General features: G+C 39.6%; 1 protein-coding gene across 6 annotated transcripts in view; it reads right to left on the reverse strand.

Annotated features, from left to right (window-relative positions):
• Positions 1–838: 838 nt before the first annotated feature.
• IMPG2 (interphotoreceptor matrix proteoglycan 2) overlaps positions 839–18860 on the reverse strand; it is an 87118-nt gene continuing 69096 nt past the window's right edge. For 2 of the 6 annotated variants that reach the window (XM_036243452.1, XM_036243450.1), the window contains exons 12-18: positions 14698–15001; positions 11992–13280; positions 10738–10957; positions 7427–7637; positions 5527–5715; positions 3694–3895; positions 839–1357 (exon numbers count right to left, since the gene is read on the reverse strand). In XM_036243452.1, the coding sequence (XP_036099345.1) occupies positions 1175–1357; positions 3694–3895; positions 5527–5715; positions 7427–7637; positions 10738–10957; positions 11992–13280; positions 14698–15001 (2598 nt within the window). In that variant the 3' untranslated portion in view covers positions 839–1174. Of the gene's footprint in view, positions 1358–3166; positions 3247–3693; positions 3896–5526; positions 5716–7426; positions 7638–10737; positions 10958–11991; positions 13281–14697; positions 15002–18860 lie in introns of all 6 variants that reach the window. The other 4 variants (XM_036243455.1, XM_036243456.1, XM_036243454.1 and 1 more) reach the window with 4 other exon arrangements.

Consider the following 18860-nt stretch of genomic DNA (forward strand, 5'->3'; position numbering starts at 1 on the left):
TATATCCTAAGAAGCCTGAAACACCAATCAGGAAGAATATATGTACCCCAATGTTCATAGCAGCACTGTTTACAATTGCTAAGATCTGGAAACAGCCCAAGTGTCCATCAATAGATGAGTGAATAAAAAAACAGTGGTACAAATACACAATGGAGTACTATGCAGCTGTAAGAAAGAAAGATTTCTTATCCTTAGAAACATATTTTTTAAAGATATGCTAGAGAGAAAGTGGGTAACTACTAATTTAGTTAAAATGTATATAAAGATGTGGACTTTTCCTACCTATAAAATAAAAAAGATTTTTTATTGCAGTAAGTCCTGTCATGTCTCCTGTAGGCAAGAATTAATTTAGACATGAGTTATTATGCAAAAGAGAAGTAATACAAATGAGCTAACCTGTACTATGTGAGGTAGTTAAATGCTGTTGCCCAAATTAAAAGACCAGAAACTAGAGAAGATCCAGGATTTGGCAAGGACATCTTTAGATATCATAAGCTGGGGCAGGGAACCCATTAGTTCTAACTCAGTTCACCCATCAATCAAATCAGCAAAGCGTATACTCTCAGCGCTGTAGCCTTGACCCAACCTGCACTCCCTCCCTGCCCGTGATTAAATTCGTCTTTAGTCTAACAGAACCCTCTAAACTTTATACATATGTATTGTCCTTGACAGCTTTTAAAAAATAGGATGCTGAGATACTTAACACAGCAATAATGTGATGTTGATTAATATGCTCAGGAAATTTAAAATTCTGGTAGAAGCATAAAGTATAAGTCTAACTCTAGACTGCAGCAAAAAGGTTCATTTTTCTTCAGCAGTTCAATCCACCACCCCCCCCCAACTTAATATTTTATTTAAGACAAATGTCTGACTATAAACTATATTGAAACTACATGAAAGGCTTTTCATTGCATCTGACAAGAACAAGCATGCTACAAAATATTTCATTAGTAAGCCTGCCTTCCGCTGTGACAGCCTCACCTCCTCCTCGCCCGGCCTCCTGAGGCGCGGTTGCGAAGACGCCCTTGGAGACTCCCAAGTGGACAGCGATGCTCCTGGCGCGCCGGCCCGCTGCCTTCTTCCAGGGCGCTTTCCGGAACTCACAGTTGGAATTTCTTTAAATGCAGCTCATGTATAAAAATGTTTTGTAGGCATAAAAAAATGTCACATCTTACTACAGTCTAAAATTTTTAACTGGAAAAAAAATGTGCCCAAATTTAATGTTTTTTAATAAAATATGCTTCTTCCAACAGAGGTCAAAATCCAGGTTAATTATATGATACAGGTAACACGTGATCTCTATCTTCTCTAGGCTTCTAACCGGTTCCACAATAGGAGTTTTGATTAAAGCTCTTCCCTGCCATGAAAACAAACAAACAAAAAGCACAGTTAATTGAAAAGCAAGACTGCACACTGAAATGCACTTTTGCTGTAATACATTGCCAAGCTCTATTCCTAAAACCACCAATACTTTGTATTTGCTTTCTTTGCAGGAAAGTTATCCTGCACTTTGTTAAGTTTTAAGAAAAAAATCCTCTCCACAAAGAGTATGTAATTTTTTTACTAAATCCTTAATCAAGTCCATTAACATTTTCTATGGGTAGATAAAAATGCTGAGATTAAGTGAAACTGGAAATGTCATGTGGATTATGTGCCTAACATTTTTTCAATGCCATCCTCTCAGTGAACATCCCTCTTAAAGTTATAGTGTCTGTGTGAACTTCCTTCTATTACACTGATCTTCTTTTTAAATCTTCTGTTACATGGACTTTTTGTATATGTTAATACTAGACAGTTTACCAGAAGAACCCGAAGCAATGTAGTCAATCTGACTCCCCCTAATTAGGCTCTCCTAAATCCTTCCTTCAGATGTCTTAGCCTGGATAAAATGCACTTTTAATTCAGGAAACACATTCAGGCAGGTGGCTCTGAGGGGCTTGTAAGAAGTCTCAGGGAAGACAAAAACGCCAGTCATGTTCTATGTGTTAGATACCACTGGAATGGAGCCTAGGTCACCTGCTGGCTGGAGATGCCAGGATGAGTGGGTATCCTGGTTTAAAAGGCAGATTCCTGGTAATATTGTTCTAACAGCATTCAGCAAAGTTGACAGCACCTCCCAGGGGCCATGGCAGATATTCAGAGATTTTGAAAGGCGTTCTCCACCATGCACATGGGATTAAAAAAGTATCCTCAATTTCCCTAAGTGTCCATTTATCCCTTCCTATCAGAAAAGAGTCATGAGTGAGGGGCTGCCTATCAGAGAAAAGGGGCAGAGGCTCCAATCAAGGCCATGGGTGTCATCCTGACCCTTAGTCAATTTCTTCCACAAACTTGCATGAATTGTTCTGGTTTTTCTCTTTCAAAAGCCAGATGAAGGTATCTGGCCTGGGTAGAACCTGTCCATGAGGAAGCCCCTTTGAGAGGTCAGATTCCTGGTAATATTGGAGCAAAAATAAAAGCCTAATTATAACCCCACCCACTACACTCTATTAATGCCCACAATGGTCTCTTTATAAGATAGTTTATTTTTGTAACCCAAGTCTCGTTACAAATCCTGGGGAACAAAAGGAAAAAAACTACAAATGTTTGCCCAAAGCGCATGCTGAGAAAAGCAAATGAAAAGATAGAATGAAATGTAAGATGAGCTTGATAGAGATACACTTTAATGAGGTTGTGTAACTGAAAGCATAGGTATAAATAAAAGTATCTACAGAGATACTTAAATGTAAGGATTTAAGTCTACTCAAATGCTTTTCACAGAAACTGTCTATGAAAAATATTTTAGAGCATAACTCATGGGTGATATCTACGGTAATAACAGAGAAAATATGACATAGCCCAGGAAGCTCTAGAACACATAGTGTCTTCATTTAAAATTTTCTCTGCCATTTACTATCCCTTTGATCTTGAGTAAATACCTTCAGCTCTCCAAGGTTTCTTATCCTCATTTATAAAAGTTAAATAAGAAACAGTCCATTTATGAAGCCATTATGAGAAATAAATGAGGTAACCTATGTGGAAATGCATTAACTGTAAAGAACTCAACAAACATTGGGCGTCAGCGAACCCCCTGCGTGAGCGGAACGGGAACTGCGTGCTCCGCCTGGAGGCGCGGCTCCCAGGCACACGCTGAGAACCAGGGTAGGGCTGCTGCTCGGATGCTTACATTTGATGTTCTCTCACAAAAGCTGCAAACTCAGGGTCATTGGCATACAGTTCCAAAATTCTCATTCTCTCTTCAATTTCCTTTTTAAAAAGAGGAAAGAGGCGATACATTGCATTAGAAAAACCTCAACCATCCTTTAAAGGGAGTTCTAATTTTTATAAGGAATTTTGGCTTTCTGGGCTAACCAGGGGAGAGCTATAGGAAGAAATGGCCTTTCCAGAGAAAAGGAAGGTTTGGATATTACATGAACTGCTCAGAATAACTCAGACACATTTCTAAGGAATGAGGGAAGGAGGTAGAGAGCATTTACTAATAATGGAGAAAGAAACCAGAACATGGGGAAGAAGGCACAGCTCGGATGTGTATACCCTCTGCATACTACAGTAAGTAGGAGATATCATGAAGTAAAAACTAATCAGAAAATACTTCTCTTCTTTTCTTGAAGCTCATGTACACACATGTGCACACACTCACACTCACACACACCAGCAGCAGCTGAGCAACAACAGAAAAGCAAAGTTTCCTACCTCTCTGGAAAGCCCACTGTTCTCATACATTTGTCTGATTTCTTCCCTGCTCAGACCACCAATCACCTCTCCTGGTGCAGCGCCGTAGAAGGGATGCTGAGGATAGGGTCCCCCGTACTGCTCGATTCCCACCACGTGGCTTGCATACTCGGGGTTGTACTTTACAGCATCTTCAGTGGATGAGAGGCTATCAGGCTGCCTGCTGGAGCCACAAAAAGAAAAGTAGGACTGATTCAGGTTCTTGTTCAGATGTTCAACTATTTGGAAGATTGTTTATGTGCAGCAAGATTTCTGTTGGGGAAGAAAAAGAGGTGAACTGATTCAAATGGGGGGAGGTGACTGTGAAAAATATCCAGATCAATCTCTAAATTTTTTTTTCTATCCTCACCCGAGGACATTTTTCCATTTTTTGTTCAGATAGAGTGGGAGGGAGAGAGAGAGAGAGAAACATCGACATGAAAGGGATACATCAAGTGGCTGCCTCCCACATGACCCAACCAGGGCCGGGGACAAACTGCAACCGAGGTACGTGCCTTTAGCGGGAACTGAACCTGGGTCTCTCTGGACCACAGGCCAACTCTCTAACCGCTGAGCCAAACTGGCCAGGGCTCCAGATCAATCTCAAAAATTATTTATCAGGTGTTATTATTAACTTTTCGACTACATGGCAAGCGCCCTGTGGAACTGCTCCATGTCCCGTTCATCTTTATTTTCTCACTGTTCCTGGCACTCAATAAATGCTGATGGGAAACATGCCTGCCAATAGATAGTATTTTGTGAAATGCACATGGCACCATCATTTCCAGAACAGACAAATAAAAAAATCAGTGTGTGACACGCAGAGAATCCGATAGAAGTATAAATATGAGGGGACTGGACTCAATTCAGGTCTACAAATGTTTACTGAGCATTGATTAGGTGCCGAAGCCTGTTCTAGATAGTAATGACATGAAGAATTTGTTGGAATCCCTCTCCATAAAGAGATTACAGTCTAATGAAAAATTAGACTCGAAAAGAGTATGAGAACAATGATGGAAACATGTCCTGGGTGCTCTGGGAACCTGGGGGGGGGGGGGTGCCTCTTTAGCAATCTGAGGGTGAGGGAAGGTGACCTATCCCTAAACCAGTAGCTCTTATAGACTATAGAAGCTCAAAAGCAAAGTACAGCCAGGGACTGTAATCACATAACAACCTGAAAGGTCCTTGGATTGCTAGTCTAGTAAGTAGAACAGATTATATTTTCTCCATTAATGAAGCTACACTTAACTAAAAGAAAACCAGATTTCATTTCTTGTCGGATTCCTATGTAGATTTAAAACTGGAATGAACCAAAGGGTAACAAACTAACAGATCTGGTCCTCACACCAGGGTCTCACCATATCTCCATCACCCTTTCAAACTCTCCCAACCATGAAACAAGCATTTTGGCCATACTCAATGATGCCATTCCTTCAGTGTGCCTGGAGTTTCATCCATGCCTTCCTAACTTTGCTCATGCTCATTCAGCCAGCTAGAAAGTATCCCATCCTGCCCACCATAGATATCTACTCTTCTGTCCAACTAAATAGCATAACCATTCTTAAACCGTCTAAGACTCTCCCCTGGACCACACTAACTCATCCCTCATCTAGGCTGCTTAGCACCTATTTCATAGTGCTGTTTGTGTTTGTTTCCAATTTGACACCTTTCCAGGACAAGGACCATGTTTTCATTCTCCTTTATAGCTTTTTCCCCTCCACTGCAGATCCCTACCCAATATTTGGCACATAGTCACTACTAAATGAATGGATAAAAGGAATGTTTTATCCCACCAGAGAGCAATTTTTTATTTACCTAGAGGGCCTCTCTCTTTCTCTCCTCGCATTCTGAGCTTGAAGAGTCCTGACAAGGAAGAGGATGACAGCAGAAGAGACGAGGAGAAGTCCCACCACGGAGGCAATGGTGACGCCTATAACCAAAGGCTCGGACACAAACTCTTCACAGTGCTCCCCTCGGTACCACCAGTTCTCCCCCACCCGGCACCTGCAATGAGAAGTGACTGAGTCTAGAAGTGGATCACTCGGCTGAAAGTAATACTGAATAGCAGGCAGGGCTGGGGGAAAGTAAAGAAATAAATGCTGACCACACAAAGCTTCAGTAAACAGGCAAATATGCAGGTTAAATGATCGTACGACTTAAGGCTGTACAGAATGCCGGGCACAGACCCAGGAGGTCCTCGGTGACTTCATGTAAATGATGGAATAAAAGCTAGACTGGACTTTAAGGAAGAACTCTATTCCACTTCCTTAGTTATGAAAAACATAAAACAGGCCCAGAAGGAGTGACTGGAGTGAGAGGACACAATTACTCAGCAGCTGGAACCCAGGTCCCCAGACTCCGCGTGTCCTTCCCCACACTGCAGAGATCCTCCACACCCCAAGGCCGCAGACTTGTGCAAAACCGCCTTCAGATCCCAGAGCAACAAGGACAGCAAGGAAATCACTGCTTTTCAAAATAACACTAATTTCTCTGGATATCAGGAGACTGTTTTCCCCTCAGTTTCCTGGTTAAACATTACACTCTCTCACATAGAACAGTGAATCATTTCTACCTAGGTCCTCTGTTTTGGGCAGTATGCCAACATTTGACCTTTTTCACATCCACAAATCATCCTCTTGTTTATTCTCAGCATTCTCTCCTTTTACACCATGTGACTGTGATTGATGGGAGGTTGATATGTTGTTTTCTTTTTTTAATGTTCACCTAAGGATATTTTTCCATTTATCTTTAGATAGAGTGGGAGGAAGAGAGAAAGAGAAACATTGATGTGAGAGAGACACATCGATTGGCTGCCTTCCACACGACCCCAACCAGGGCCGGGACTGAACCACAACTGAGGTACATGCCCTTGACCGGAATTGAACCCACAATTCTTTGGTCCATGAGCCGATGCTCTAATTGCTAAGCCAAACCAGCCAGGGCTGGGAGGCTGATATGTTCTGTTTTAGTTTAGGAGAATGGACAGGAAAGGAGAGTCAGGCTATCTGTGTCTGCTCATCTGTCTGCTGCATTTCCTTCGGCTCTACCTTTAAAATAAATAAATCTCAGGTATTTAAAATAAAATATATTTGTTATAACTTCAAAGACTTTACATATATATATATATATAAATATATAAAAAAAATTTTTTTTGTATATGCCCCGAGGAGGAACCAAACCCAGGACTCTCTCATCCACAGGCCGATGCTCCAACCGCTGAGCCAAACCACCCAGGGCAAAGATTTTACATATTTTTTTATCTCTGAATACTCAGTAGAACCAGGAGCAGATCAAAGCCATTAAAAACACAATCCAAATAGAATAAAACTTGTTTGTTTTCACTTTCAGACATAGTATAAAGCTTTGATCTTATGCCAAAACCTCATTTAAACACCAGTTGCCTTACCATCCCCTCTAAGAACCACAACACAGAGATCGACAACTACTCTAAGTATTCTCAGTAGGACACTAGACAGTGTTTTTCTTACAGGTCCCTCGGAGCATAAAATAAAATAACCAATTGAATTTGGTATAATTCAGGCATCTTATCTGACTCAGTCTTCAGATGAGAAGTAAATGGTACCAATCTATTGCCTAGATATAACTTCTATAATAAATATTGCTGTGATTATCCTAAAATCATAGGTATAGACCCTTATTCTTCAGAGGAAGTATCTATAACCTTGTTAAACCAAAATCCCTACCTACACCATACCTACAAATGGCCCCATGTCCAGGCATAATGTCACACTTCCCATCATTGAAGCAGAAGTCAGGCTGTAGGTCACAGAGGCTCTGACAGGGCCGTTCTTCCACACTCAGGTACCCAGGGTGGCATCTGCACTCTGCTTCTCCACTCCAGGGACTGACCAAGCACTCCGAAAACTCATTGCATGCCTGAAACTTGCAAGGGTTGGCTTGATCACCTAAAACAGCAAACAAACCAGAAAATGATGCAAGGAAAGTCAAAGCACAGGAGCTGGGGTATGTGAAGCTCCTCCACTAAGGCTCCCTGCTCCAAAGTACCATCAGACAACCCCTTTCCTGAACCATTAAAATATACCATTACCACCAGTACCACAAAAAATGTCTGACTCATCCTAGGAATCTTTCCTAGACCCTCAGAGGGAACACGGCTCTGACAACACCTTGATTTTAGACTTCTACCTTTCAGAACTATGGTCCTTGGCTACAGCAGTGCTAGGAAACTCATACAGGGGACCACCGAAAAAGTGCTCTTCTAAAAAGGAGCACACTCAGAAGTGCTAACAGACAGGCCGTTTCTACAGCAGGATTCCACTGTGTTTCCTAAGCCTTCACAGTCTCATTCTGTATACAAATTGTGACTTTGTACTCAGAAATCACTATAATCCTGGCCTAGCAGTGAGGGGAAGGTGAGTGCATATAAAAAGAAAGAAGAAAAAAAATGACTTTGAAATGGTTGCTAAGGAAGGTTAGGGTATGCCTAACAATATTTTAAACAATCTTCTGTGGTATGATAAAGCTTTCTCCGTCACCCTCATATCATAAGCAAATATCTGATAGAAACAACTATCTTGTTGTAAAGGTGCTTTAGGAAAGTCAAAAATGGGACTGTGATCTGTACTGGGTTTTCATACAGAACAACCACAAGGATCAAGACAAACATGAGGTTGGAAATTCAGGAGAAGAAACTCAGAGCTCGAGGTGATTAAGAGATATTTACGTTCCCTATTCATTCCTCGAGATATTGGGGGTGGGAGGGACATGGATGCAGCTGTTGCACTGCATGTGGGAGTTACTATTGCCAGTTCATTTGAATAATAGAGAAAAAGGTGACCCTATAATCTGGATGACTCAGCATGCAGCTGACATGTGAGTTACATATAAAATCAAGGTAAATGCATTTACTTATTCTACCTCCCCCCCCTTTTTTTAAGTGTATTGACTTTTGCAAAAGGTTTTATAAATTATAACTGCTTGCATTTGTATGGCTAGTCAAATGCAAACATATGTTATTTGTTTAATCCTTAGAATAGCCCCATGAAATACATAGGCCAGGTAATATTATCCCCACTAAATTTTTTTTAATTTTTCAATTAGAGTTGACATAAAATATTATATTAGTTTCATATGAACAACATAGTGATTAGACATTTATATAACTTATGAAGTAATCATCACAAACATTATCCCTGTTTAATTTTTGAGGGACTAAGGCTCAGAGATAAAATGGCTCATCTAGGGTTACACAAATGATAAATGGCAGAGCAGACGCAAGAAATCAGGCCTTCCAAATTATAATGAATTGCTTCTTCCACTACACCATATAGCAAAGAACGTGCAACAGGCCTTAGAGAACTCAAATGGCAAGAGATTTAGATATTGGGAGATTAGCCAAATCATTTTCCTCACTTTCAGTGAATAATGATCCTTCAAGGATTTCAAAGGAAAGGATGTTTGTTTCTTCCTCAGTTAAATAATAGAGTTGACTCTCAAAGAGAGTAAAAGGCACTGGAGAAATATGAACCCAGACATTCCCCTTACTCCCACCTAAAACCACTGTTCTCTGGTGTGTGGAAATAAAAAATAACTAACTCTGAGGATTCAACAGTATTCTATGCATCCAAGTCTTCCAAATAAAAACAATGGTTCATTTCATTCATTCACAGTATTTTTTAGTACCTTCCATATGCAAAACAAGGTGGTTACTAAAACAGATAAAGTCTTGCCCAGCCTGTATGGCTCAGTGATTCAGTGCCGTCCCATGGACTGAGAGGTCTTGGTTTGATTCCCAGTCAGGGCACATGCCCAGGTTTTGGCTCGATGCCCAGTGGGGGGTGTACAGGAGGCAGCCAATCAATGTTTCTCTTTCACATTGTTGTTTCTCTTTCTCTTTCTCTCTTCCTCTCTCACTAAAATATCAATAAAAAACATTTTTTTTAAATGTGGAGAAACAATATATCTACATTAGACTTACAATAATGGAAAAGAATAAAACAACTTAGGAAAATAATATAGAAGGAAAGAGAATTCTTATCTAGTGGGCTTGGCACTGTAGAGATAGAGCGAGAACAGATCCAGTAAAAGAGAGAGCCAGATGGAGTAGGTTGAAAAGGGAGTGGGAGGTAAATAAATAAAGATAACATGTATGGTATATTCCTAGAAGTGGGATCACTGGGTCAAATGGCAGTTCAATTTTTAATTTTTTGAAGTAACACCATAGTGTTTTCCATAGTGGCTGCACCAGTCTGCATTCCCACCAACTGTGTACTAGGGTCCCCTTTTCTCCACACCCTCACCAGCACTTGTTGTTTGATGATTTGTAAGAAGCCTGAAACACCACTCAGAAAGAATATATGTACCCCTATGTTCATAGCACTATTTACAATAGCTAAAATCCGGAAATGGCCCAAGTATCCATCAGTAGATGAGTGGATGAAAAGCTGTGGTACATATACACAATGGAGTACTATGCAGCTGTAAGAAAGAAAGATCTCTTATCCTTTGAGACGACATGGAGGGACCTGGAAAGTATCCTAAGTGAAACAAGCCAAGCAGAGAAAGACTAATACCACATGATCTCACTTATTTCTGGAATATAATGAACTAAACAAACTGAAGAACAAAATAGACCCAGAGTCATAGAAGTAGGGTACAGACTGACAATCCTCAGAAGGGGGTGGGGAGGGATACACCACAGAACTTATATGCATGTATGCATAACCGATAGACATAGACAACAAAGCTGGGGACAGGATGGGGGATGGGGAGGAGGGTGTCAATAGAGGGGAAAAGGAGTAACATCTCTAACAAAAATAAATTAATTTAAAAAAGATAACATGTATGCACAACCCTTTGAAAAGAGGATGATATTGATGTCCTTGAAAGAGATATTTTCTAATTATCAAGATATAGAAAATTTGCCTGACATAGTACTTTCTTACCTACAAGTGTTGAATTCACCTTGACTCAGTGTAGAAGAACATACATATGAATGATTACTGGATTCTACTAAGAAAACAGCAAGGTAATCAATATCATTACCTGATTCCACATCAAGGGAGTATTTATCAATGGCCAAGTTCATAGTTTGGTAGGCAGTGGTGCAAAAGTCTTCCAGAATCATGTATACAGCATTGTTGACATTAGGTGGGACAGACTTGGCGAACTTCATTCTACTGTTCACCACAATACTGCCATTTCTGAAGTTCAGGATTTCTAAATTCTGGAACCCTGTGAGATTTGACTGGAGATAGGGAATCAGCTACAATACAGGAAAAATAATCAGTTTATTGATAAGGTTTTGCATTTTGTTCAACACAAACAGAAGAAAGAAACTTAAACCAAAAAAGATGAACCCTTCCCTTTTCCAAAGTATATGCTATTTACATTATTTAAACTGTTCATCAACAAAAGTATCCATTATAACTACCAATCTGTACTTTTCAATCCCTTCACCTTTTTTTACCTAGTCCCCATTCCCTCTAACAACCATCAGTATGTTCTCTGTATCTATGAGTCTGTTTCTGTTTTGTTTGTTCATTTATTTTGTTCTTTAGATTTCACATGTCATATGGTATTTGTCTTTCTCTGACTGACTAATTTCACTTAGCATAATATCCTCTAGGTCCATCCATGCTGTTGTAAATGGTAATGGTCATGGGGATGTAAAGTACAGCATAGGAAATATAATCAATAATATTGTAATAACTATGTATGGTGCCAGTTGGGTACTGGAAATATTAGGGGGCACACTTGGTTAAGTATATGATTGTCCAACCACTATGCTGCCCACTTGAAACTAATACCAAATAATATTGAATGTAACTGTAATTGAAAAAATTTAAGGGAAAAAAAGAGGATCAGTTGTGAATTATTAGAGAGTCATGAGATTTTAATAGTGATATTTAAGAACCCCATGGAACTCAGACAGTTTTAGATATCAGAGAGTTTATTCAATCTGTTTCAGTGAAGACATCATAGGTACCCACAAAACACTGGCCTCACAATAAAGTCTGAAAAAAATCTTAAACTTGTTTTAGCCCCAAAAGTCATGAATCTTCATTATCTAAGTTGTCACATCACCCTCATACCAAATTTGTGTTTTCTGTTTCTTGCATCCACCTATCTTACTGTTTTTCTACCAACCCTAGGCCATGACACTATTTGTAGCTGATAAAAAATAAATGTCTACAGCAGACCACACTTGCCTTGGCTCAGATCTTATGTGTTGAGGGGAAAGCGGTGGGTTCACATGTGAATACTCACCAATGCCCATATTTCACTTCTTGTGCTTACCAGTTCTAAGAAACTTTGCTCCAGGGCTTTATATTCCAAAGAGTTTTTATTAAACAGATCTTCTGAAAACATCATGTTAGTCACTCGAAGGCTGAAGAAAACCAGCAAAGCTCCCATGGTCTGTGTATAATTTGAGCCACCTCTTTTTGTGGGTTGAGCCACAATCTCTGTAGAGTGAACATTTGTAGAAATTTCCACATAACTACCAACTTTGCCATTTTCCTCTGGGATTAGCTCAGGCTGATAGTAATCTGTGCCTATGCGGTCCAGTTCTAATGAAATATCCTGTACGCCCATAATTACTTCATCCTCCAGCAGGGAGGGGCTTGTGGTTGGAGGTAATTTGGTAGACTGTGTTATGGAAGCTTTCAACCAGAGCTTGTCAATACTCTCTGGTGTACTTGCCAATGTGTCTCCAGATGATTTCCCCAGGGAAGAAGTTTTTGACCAAACTACATCTGATTCTGGCAATTCAGTCCACAAATGTTGCATATCTGGCTTCAGTGTTGAAATCTTGCTATCAAACTGTTCACGATTGGATGACTCTGTAGTTTGTTCCATATCTTCCTTTAGAAAGGGATCTACTTGATCTGGTTTATCAGTAGAAGCAGAGATAGTTGTAGATGTAAATAGAGGAGGTGCTTTGGTAACTGAGTAATAATCAATGTCGGGTATCTCTGATGTGTGCTTGGAGAGAATTAGAGGTGCAGATTGAGTTGTTCTATCTGCAAAGATGGGCATAGTAGGGCTGTCAAGGGGCTTTTCCTCTGCAAAGTATGTGGATCTATCAAAATGTCCATATTTTGAGAGCTCAGTACTTTGGTCTGTGGAATCTATTTTGTCATCTATAACTAGTTTCTCATCTACACCCTCAGATGGCAAAAGTGAATCCCCATCTTTCAGCCATGATTTGGACAGTGGTTCAGTGCTCTTCTCTAATGAAGTATCGCTCCATGGCCAAGTAATCAGACTCATCTTTTGCCCAGACCCTGAACCCAAGCCACTCTCAAATATGAACTCTTTTTCCATGGATGTATCTGGCATCAAAGTGCCCACTTCTAATTGGCCGTTGACTTTGGAGGCCAAAGAATCCAAGCCAAAAGTTGTAGTTACTTTCTGAGTAAGAAGATCTAATGTGACCGAGGAGATCAGATCTGGTGAGGATGTCAAATACACCCCAGAGTCTTCCACAGGTGATATTGTTTCTTTTGGCACAGGATGAGTGAATGGACTTGAAGGCGATGGATCAATAGAAAGAAAACCTTCTAACCCTTCAACTTTGGTTAATCCTAAAAATAAAGTTTTCCATTAATTAATCTACAGCATTACTAAAATATATTCCCAGTCCTCCTAATAAAACCAGCTTTCTGTTTGTTTGTTTTTCCTATTAGATTAGGAATGAAAGTTTCTGACTGTTACTGTGCTATATCCAGCAAACAAAAAGACAATCTGATTATGTTTTTGTGGTGTGGTACAATGACTCATGAATATACCCCCTTTCCTTGAGAATAACAAGATATTGGCTATTGAAATAATTCGTCTTTAGGCACTTGATTTTTTTTTTTCCTCCATGAAAATAAAGAGTTTCTGGTTGCCCTATTGACAATAAACATTGAATGTAGTAAAAGTTTGGAAGAAACTTCCGTAGGAAATTTTGTTTGTCTTTGAATTTCTATTTTGTTGTCAAATTTATTGTTCATTATCTTTCTAGTTCACATAATGCTCAAAATCCTGGACTCCTTCATAGTTTTGTTCATCTTCCTCTTTCACATATATACTCCATGCCTGAGTCATATTGATTTTTCTTTTCCTTCACATCTAAATCTTCTACTTAACTTTCATTTCTTAATCTCTGATGATACTGCTTTAGTTCAGGTTCTCCCCTTCTGAAGCCTAATACAAGCTAAAAACCAATATACCTGGCCCCTACAATTAACTCTCTTAAAAGCTAGTGGGAAAATCTTCTTTGATGCGCTTTGTTTACCACTCCAATATTTACGTAAGTAAAGTCGTTATCTAATAGTAATTTAATTATATATATTTTAACTATGTCTATTAATTTTAGAGAGAGAAGAAAGGAGAAGGAGAAACATTGATCAGCTGCCTCCTGCAGGCATCCTACTGGGGATCAAGCTCAAAACCCAGGAATGTGTCCAACCAAGAATCAAACCAGCGACCTTTTGACGCATGGGTTGATGCTCAACCAACTGAGCCACACTGGCCAGGGCTAATGATATACTTTTAATGGGACTTTCAAAATATCTATTAGCCTGGCCAGTGTAGCTCAGTGGTTGAGCAATTGAACCAAGAGGTCGCTGGTTCAATTCCCCGACAGGGCACATGCCCAGGTTGTGGGCCAAATCCCCAGTGGGGGGCATGCAGGAGGTGGCCAATCAATGTTATCTTTCATTGATGTTTCTATCTATCTCTCTTTCTCTCCCTTTCTTTCTCTGTCTAAAATCAATAAAGAAAAAAAATTTAATCTATTAATTGATTTCTACCCCAGTCCACCAAGTTCATTTCCTATTATTTTTCTTCATTCCAACCAATTAAATCTGATTGCTCCCTTCTCATACAATTTTCCCAAGACATTTCCTCCCAATGCACACAACCATGCTTTTCTATTAACCACAGTCTCTTCCTCTCCTCAAAATCCTTGTCATCTGATACAGTAAAGAAATATGAAAAGTGAGTCAAATTTCATACCATCTTCTAATAAGTGAGATCCAGAAGTCCTTTCCTCAGAAGCCACAGGCAAGCCAGTCCGACGCACTGCTGGGGTGACAGAATGAAGAGTCAAGCTGCTAACCTCTAAAACCTCTGGGGAAGAACTGAGGCCCACCTTCGAGGGAAATACTAATTTGGGTGTAGACACTAAATCACCCAAAGGTCTTTCTGACCAGAGTTCCCTGCCAGTGGTTGAGGGAGGACCAGAGCTGAAATCAAGTGGTGAAATATTGCTGGTGGTGGATTCATCTGCTGAGGGCCATTCAGCTTGAAGGGTATTATCCTAGGGGGGGAAAAAAAGGCTAAATCATATCATAGATAAAACAAAACACATAAAAATGATTTTAAATATTACCTATCTATCCAAATTCCCAGGTTGGGGAGAAGGAGGACCTGGGCTCTAGAGTCAAACAGATCTGTAATAAAATCCCAATTCACCACATACTAGCTGCAAAATTTAGAGAAAAATCATGAGCTTCTTGAATCTCACCCAGAACGTGGGAATGGATAAGATAACATAGTTAAAAGATTCCAAACAAAGGGAATTTGTGGAAGAAAATATTGTTTTTCTTGCTTTAGATAGTACCTTTTTCTCTATCTTAGCTTAAAGACTTTAAATACATAGAAGTTACTAATATATGTAATTTGTTGTCAAGGACCTTAGTACATTGTCCATAGCAGGAAAAAACAACTAGCAATTTTATTCACCATTCTGAAAGGTATTTAATGAATTAAGTACTTGTTTTGATAATAAATGCCACCACATCAAAATGAGGTCAAGTTACCTCAAACAAATAGTGATACCTGTACAATGGTATCACACTTAAAAAAGATAATTTTTCTCTTCCCAATGACTTTTTACTAGTGTAATACTAATCTTATATTCAAATTTAGCTTCAGGAATAGAAAAGTAGACAGAAGCATAATCTTTGACCATGCTAATTATTTAACCCTATGAAGATTAGTCTATGTAAAAACGTTTACTAATGATGCTGACAGGTAAAATGGCCATGACATTTGGTGGGAGTTTCTATGTTTACATCTATGCTGGGTTATGAATAACAAAAAACCAAAAGTGCCATATGCATAGAATTCATAAAATATTTCTTGGGTGAAAACTGGAAAAAAAGAAGAAAAAAAAAAACAAAACAATCATTCTTTACCCTAAATAGCATGGAAACTTCTTAAAAACAGGCCCCACATTCCAGACATTCTAACTTAATTGGTCTGAGGATGGGACATAGACATGATACTTTTAAAAACTCTCAAGGAGACAGACAATATAGCCTGATCATATTCTGGTTGTACTATTACAGCCTGGGTCTCTAAAATATTTCTTTAGTTGTTCAATTGTTAAATTTCTCATTAACTGAAACTTCTAAGAAATCTCCCACATATATAAACCTGCCTGAAGACTAGAATTCATGGAATAGCTATGATCAAAATGAAACCCGTGAAAATTAAGAATAAGAAACTCTGAATGAAACCCCTTCCTCCTCCTCCAGGAAATTCCTGCCACTGATAATGAATTTTCACTGACATACACTCACAAGCCTCCTAGGTTTTTCAAACAAAAGCACACTATTTTAAGGTAGCTAACTACGGTTCAGTCTATGGCCATTAAATAAAACAGAACTGACTGGCCTATGGAGAGGTTCAACCCAATATTATGACCTAGTTAGTCTTTTATGCTTTGCCTACATATCTCCCTTTTTCTTTCCATCAAAGATCTGTGTGAGAAAGCTTTAGACAGCACACTCTCCCAATCACAAGGGAGTTAACATGGGGCAAGAAATTACTGGGCATGTCCTATTTTACCCCTTCTTCCAGTGATACATGCATTGGAGAGAAAACGACAGTAGATCATTGGGAATATGTACAGATACCCTGTTTCATATACAATTTCTAAACTGAAAGCACTCTGTCAAGTAAACTAATTTACTTACTCTGTCCAGTAACCATCACATCCTACCTGTCCATGCTATTTTAATTAGGTCCTATTTTAAGTGGGCCCCCATGCTGGTTATTCTTTATTTGACACCACCCCAGATCCTCCTCTTCACTGTGCTCTGCACTGGGAGGCTAATCCCCACTAACTTCATCATTCCTGCTCCCTCACCATCTGGTCTTTTGTTTGTGTTTGCCCATTTGGAAGCACAAAGAGAAGATCAAAGGACGGGAAGAGTGAGAGGTTGGAGTATTTCTTCCCTGCTTCCTCCAAGTCTCAATGCTGTGTCTCTTGCACAGGTGCAGCTCCAGCTCTCCCTGGGCTCTCATAATAGCACTTCCTGCCCTTGCCCTATAATCCAGTGGTTGGTAATGGTTTCTCACTGTGGTTAGTCTCTGCATACCTCAACATCCCTTTCTTACTGCCTTAACCCTGCATACTCTACCATCTAGGTGACTCTAACTTTTGAGACCTTGGCTGAGCCATATTTTCTAGTGCACTACATTTCAAAAACCCATAAAATTTTTAATAATTTCTGTCAAAAGGTGACTGCAGTTGACCCTTGAATAATGTGGGCATTAGGGAAACTGACCACCTTCCCACATAGTGAAAAAATTTGCATATAACTTTTGACTCTCCCAAAACTTAACTACTAATAATCTACTGTTGACCAGAAACCTTACTGATTATGTAAACAGTTGATTAACACATATTTTTTATGTTATATGTATTATATATTGTATTATTACAATACGGTTAGCTAGAGAAAAGAAAATTTGTTAAGAAAATCATAAAGAAGAGAAATACAGCTGTAGTACTGTATGTATTTGTTGGAAAAACATCCCCATATAAGTGGACTCACAGAGTTCAAACCTGTGTTGTTCAAGGGTCCACAGCACACAATTTATAATAAGACACAAATGGCCAAAAAGAGGAATGAGTATCAATTAAAACAACAAAGCATGAACCAAAAATGGTATTATTCTGATTAAATTTATTAGAAATAAAGAATCTAGAAAGGAAAGGGGGAAGTAATGAAAAGTAAATGGTGCAATATTAGTTAATATTTTTTGGTATTGTGGCTTTGGTCAAAAGACATATCTGAGTATAAAACTGAAATATATGCCCTGAGTCTGTTGAAATTAAATCTATGAGAGAAAAGAAAGATATATATAAAAGAAAAAAGATGAAGGTCATCCTTTAATGACTAGAAGTAACCATAAATGATCTATAAAAAAGGAAAATAATCAGGATAAGAAATTACTTCTTGGGAATTTCTCTGTTAGAAGTAAACCTGAGAAACTTCTGGTCAAGATGGCGGCATAGGTTATCATGGTATCACCTCCTCCCACAACCACATCAAAATTACAACTAAACTACAGAACAACCATCATTCAGAACCACCTGAAATCTAGCTGAATCTAGTCCTACAACTAGGGACTTAAAGAAGAAGCCACATCAACACTAGAAGTACAGACAGAATGGGCTGGTCCACACCAATGTGTGGCAGATAAAAATTGGAGGCATATCTCGGCTATGGAGGACCCCCTAAGGAGCAAGGGGGTCCCAGCTCTATATCTGGCCCCCAAACCCAGAGTTCTAGTGCTAGGAAGAAAAGTATCCATAACTTCTGGCTGGAAAAACCAGTGGGGATTGTGTCTGAGTGAAATGAGGGCTTCTAGAGTCCCAGGCAGTTCCTTTTTATAGAGCCCACACACAGACTTATTCAGACTCACTCCCTCTGAGCTTCAGCACTGGGATAGCAGATCAAATGGTTCCAGGGACATATGGGGAGGAACTGAATTGTCTGGAATTAGGGTGAGAGCTAAGGAGGCAGCTTTTTCCCAAACAAAAGTGCTGATAGAGGCCATTGTTCTTTCATGAGCCCTGTCTTCACAAAGTTGGCAGGCAGGCACCATACTGAGTCTCCATCAACCTAGTTATCACTGTTTGCCCTGCCATGGTGATTCCCTGAGACCCGCCACACCCAACTCGCTGGCCTACCCAAGCTATTTCCAGTGTTTTTTCCATATAAATGACCTGTCTTGGCTTATGCTTCAGACTTTCCTAAAATCTCTCAAACAAGCAGCATCTGGCCTCAGTGTGCCCTATAACTCTTGCTAAGTGGCCCCAGACCTGGCACTAGTGGCAGCCAGTTGTGGTTTACACTGTGACCTCTCCTGGGCACCTCCAA

This window comes from Molossus molossus, unplaced genomic scaffold (assembly GCF_014108415.1).
Source record: "Molossus molossus isolate mMolMol1 unplaced genomic scaffold, mMolMol1.p scaffold_m16_p_5, whole genome shotgun sequence".
Lineage (NCBI taxonomy): Eukaryota > Metazoa > Chordata > Mammalia > Chiroptera > Molossidae > Molossus > Molossus molossus.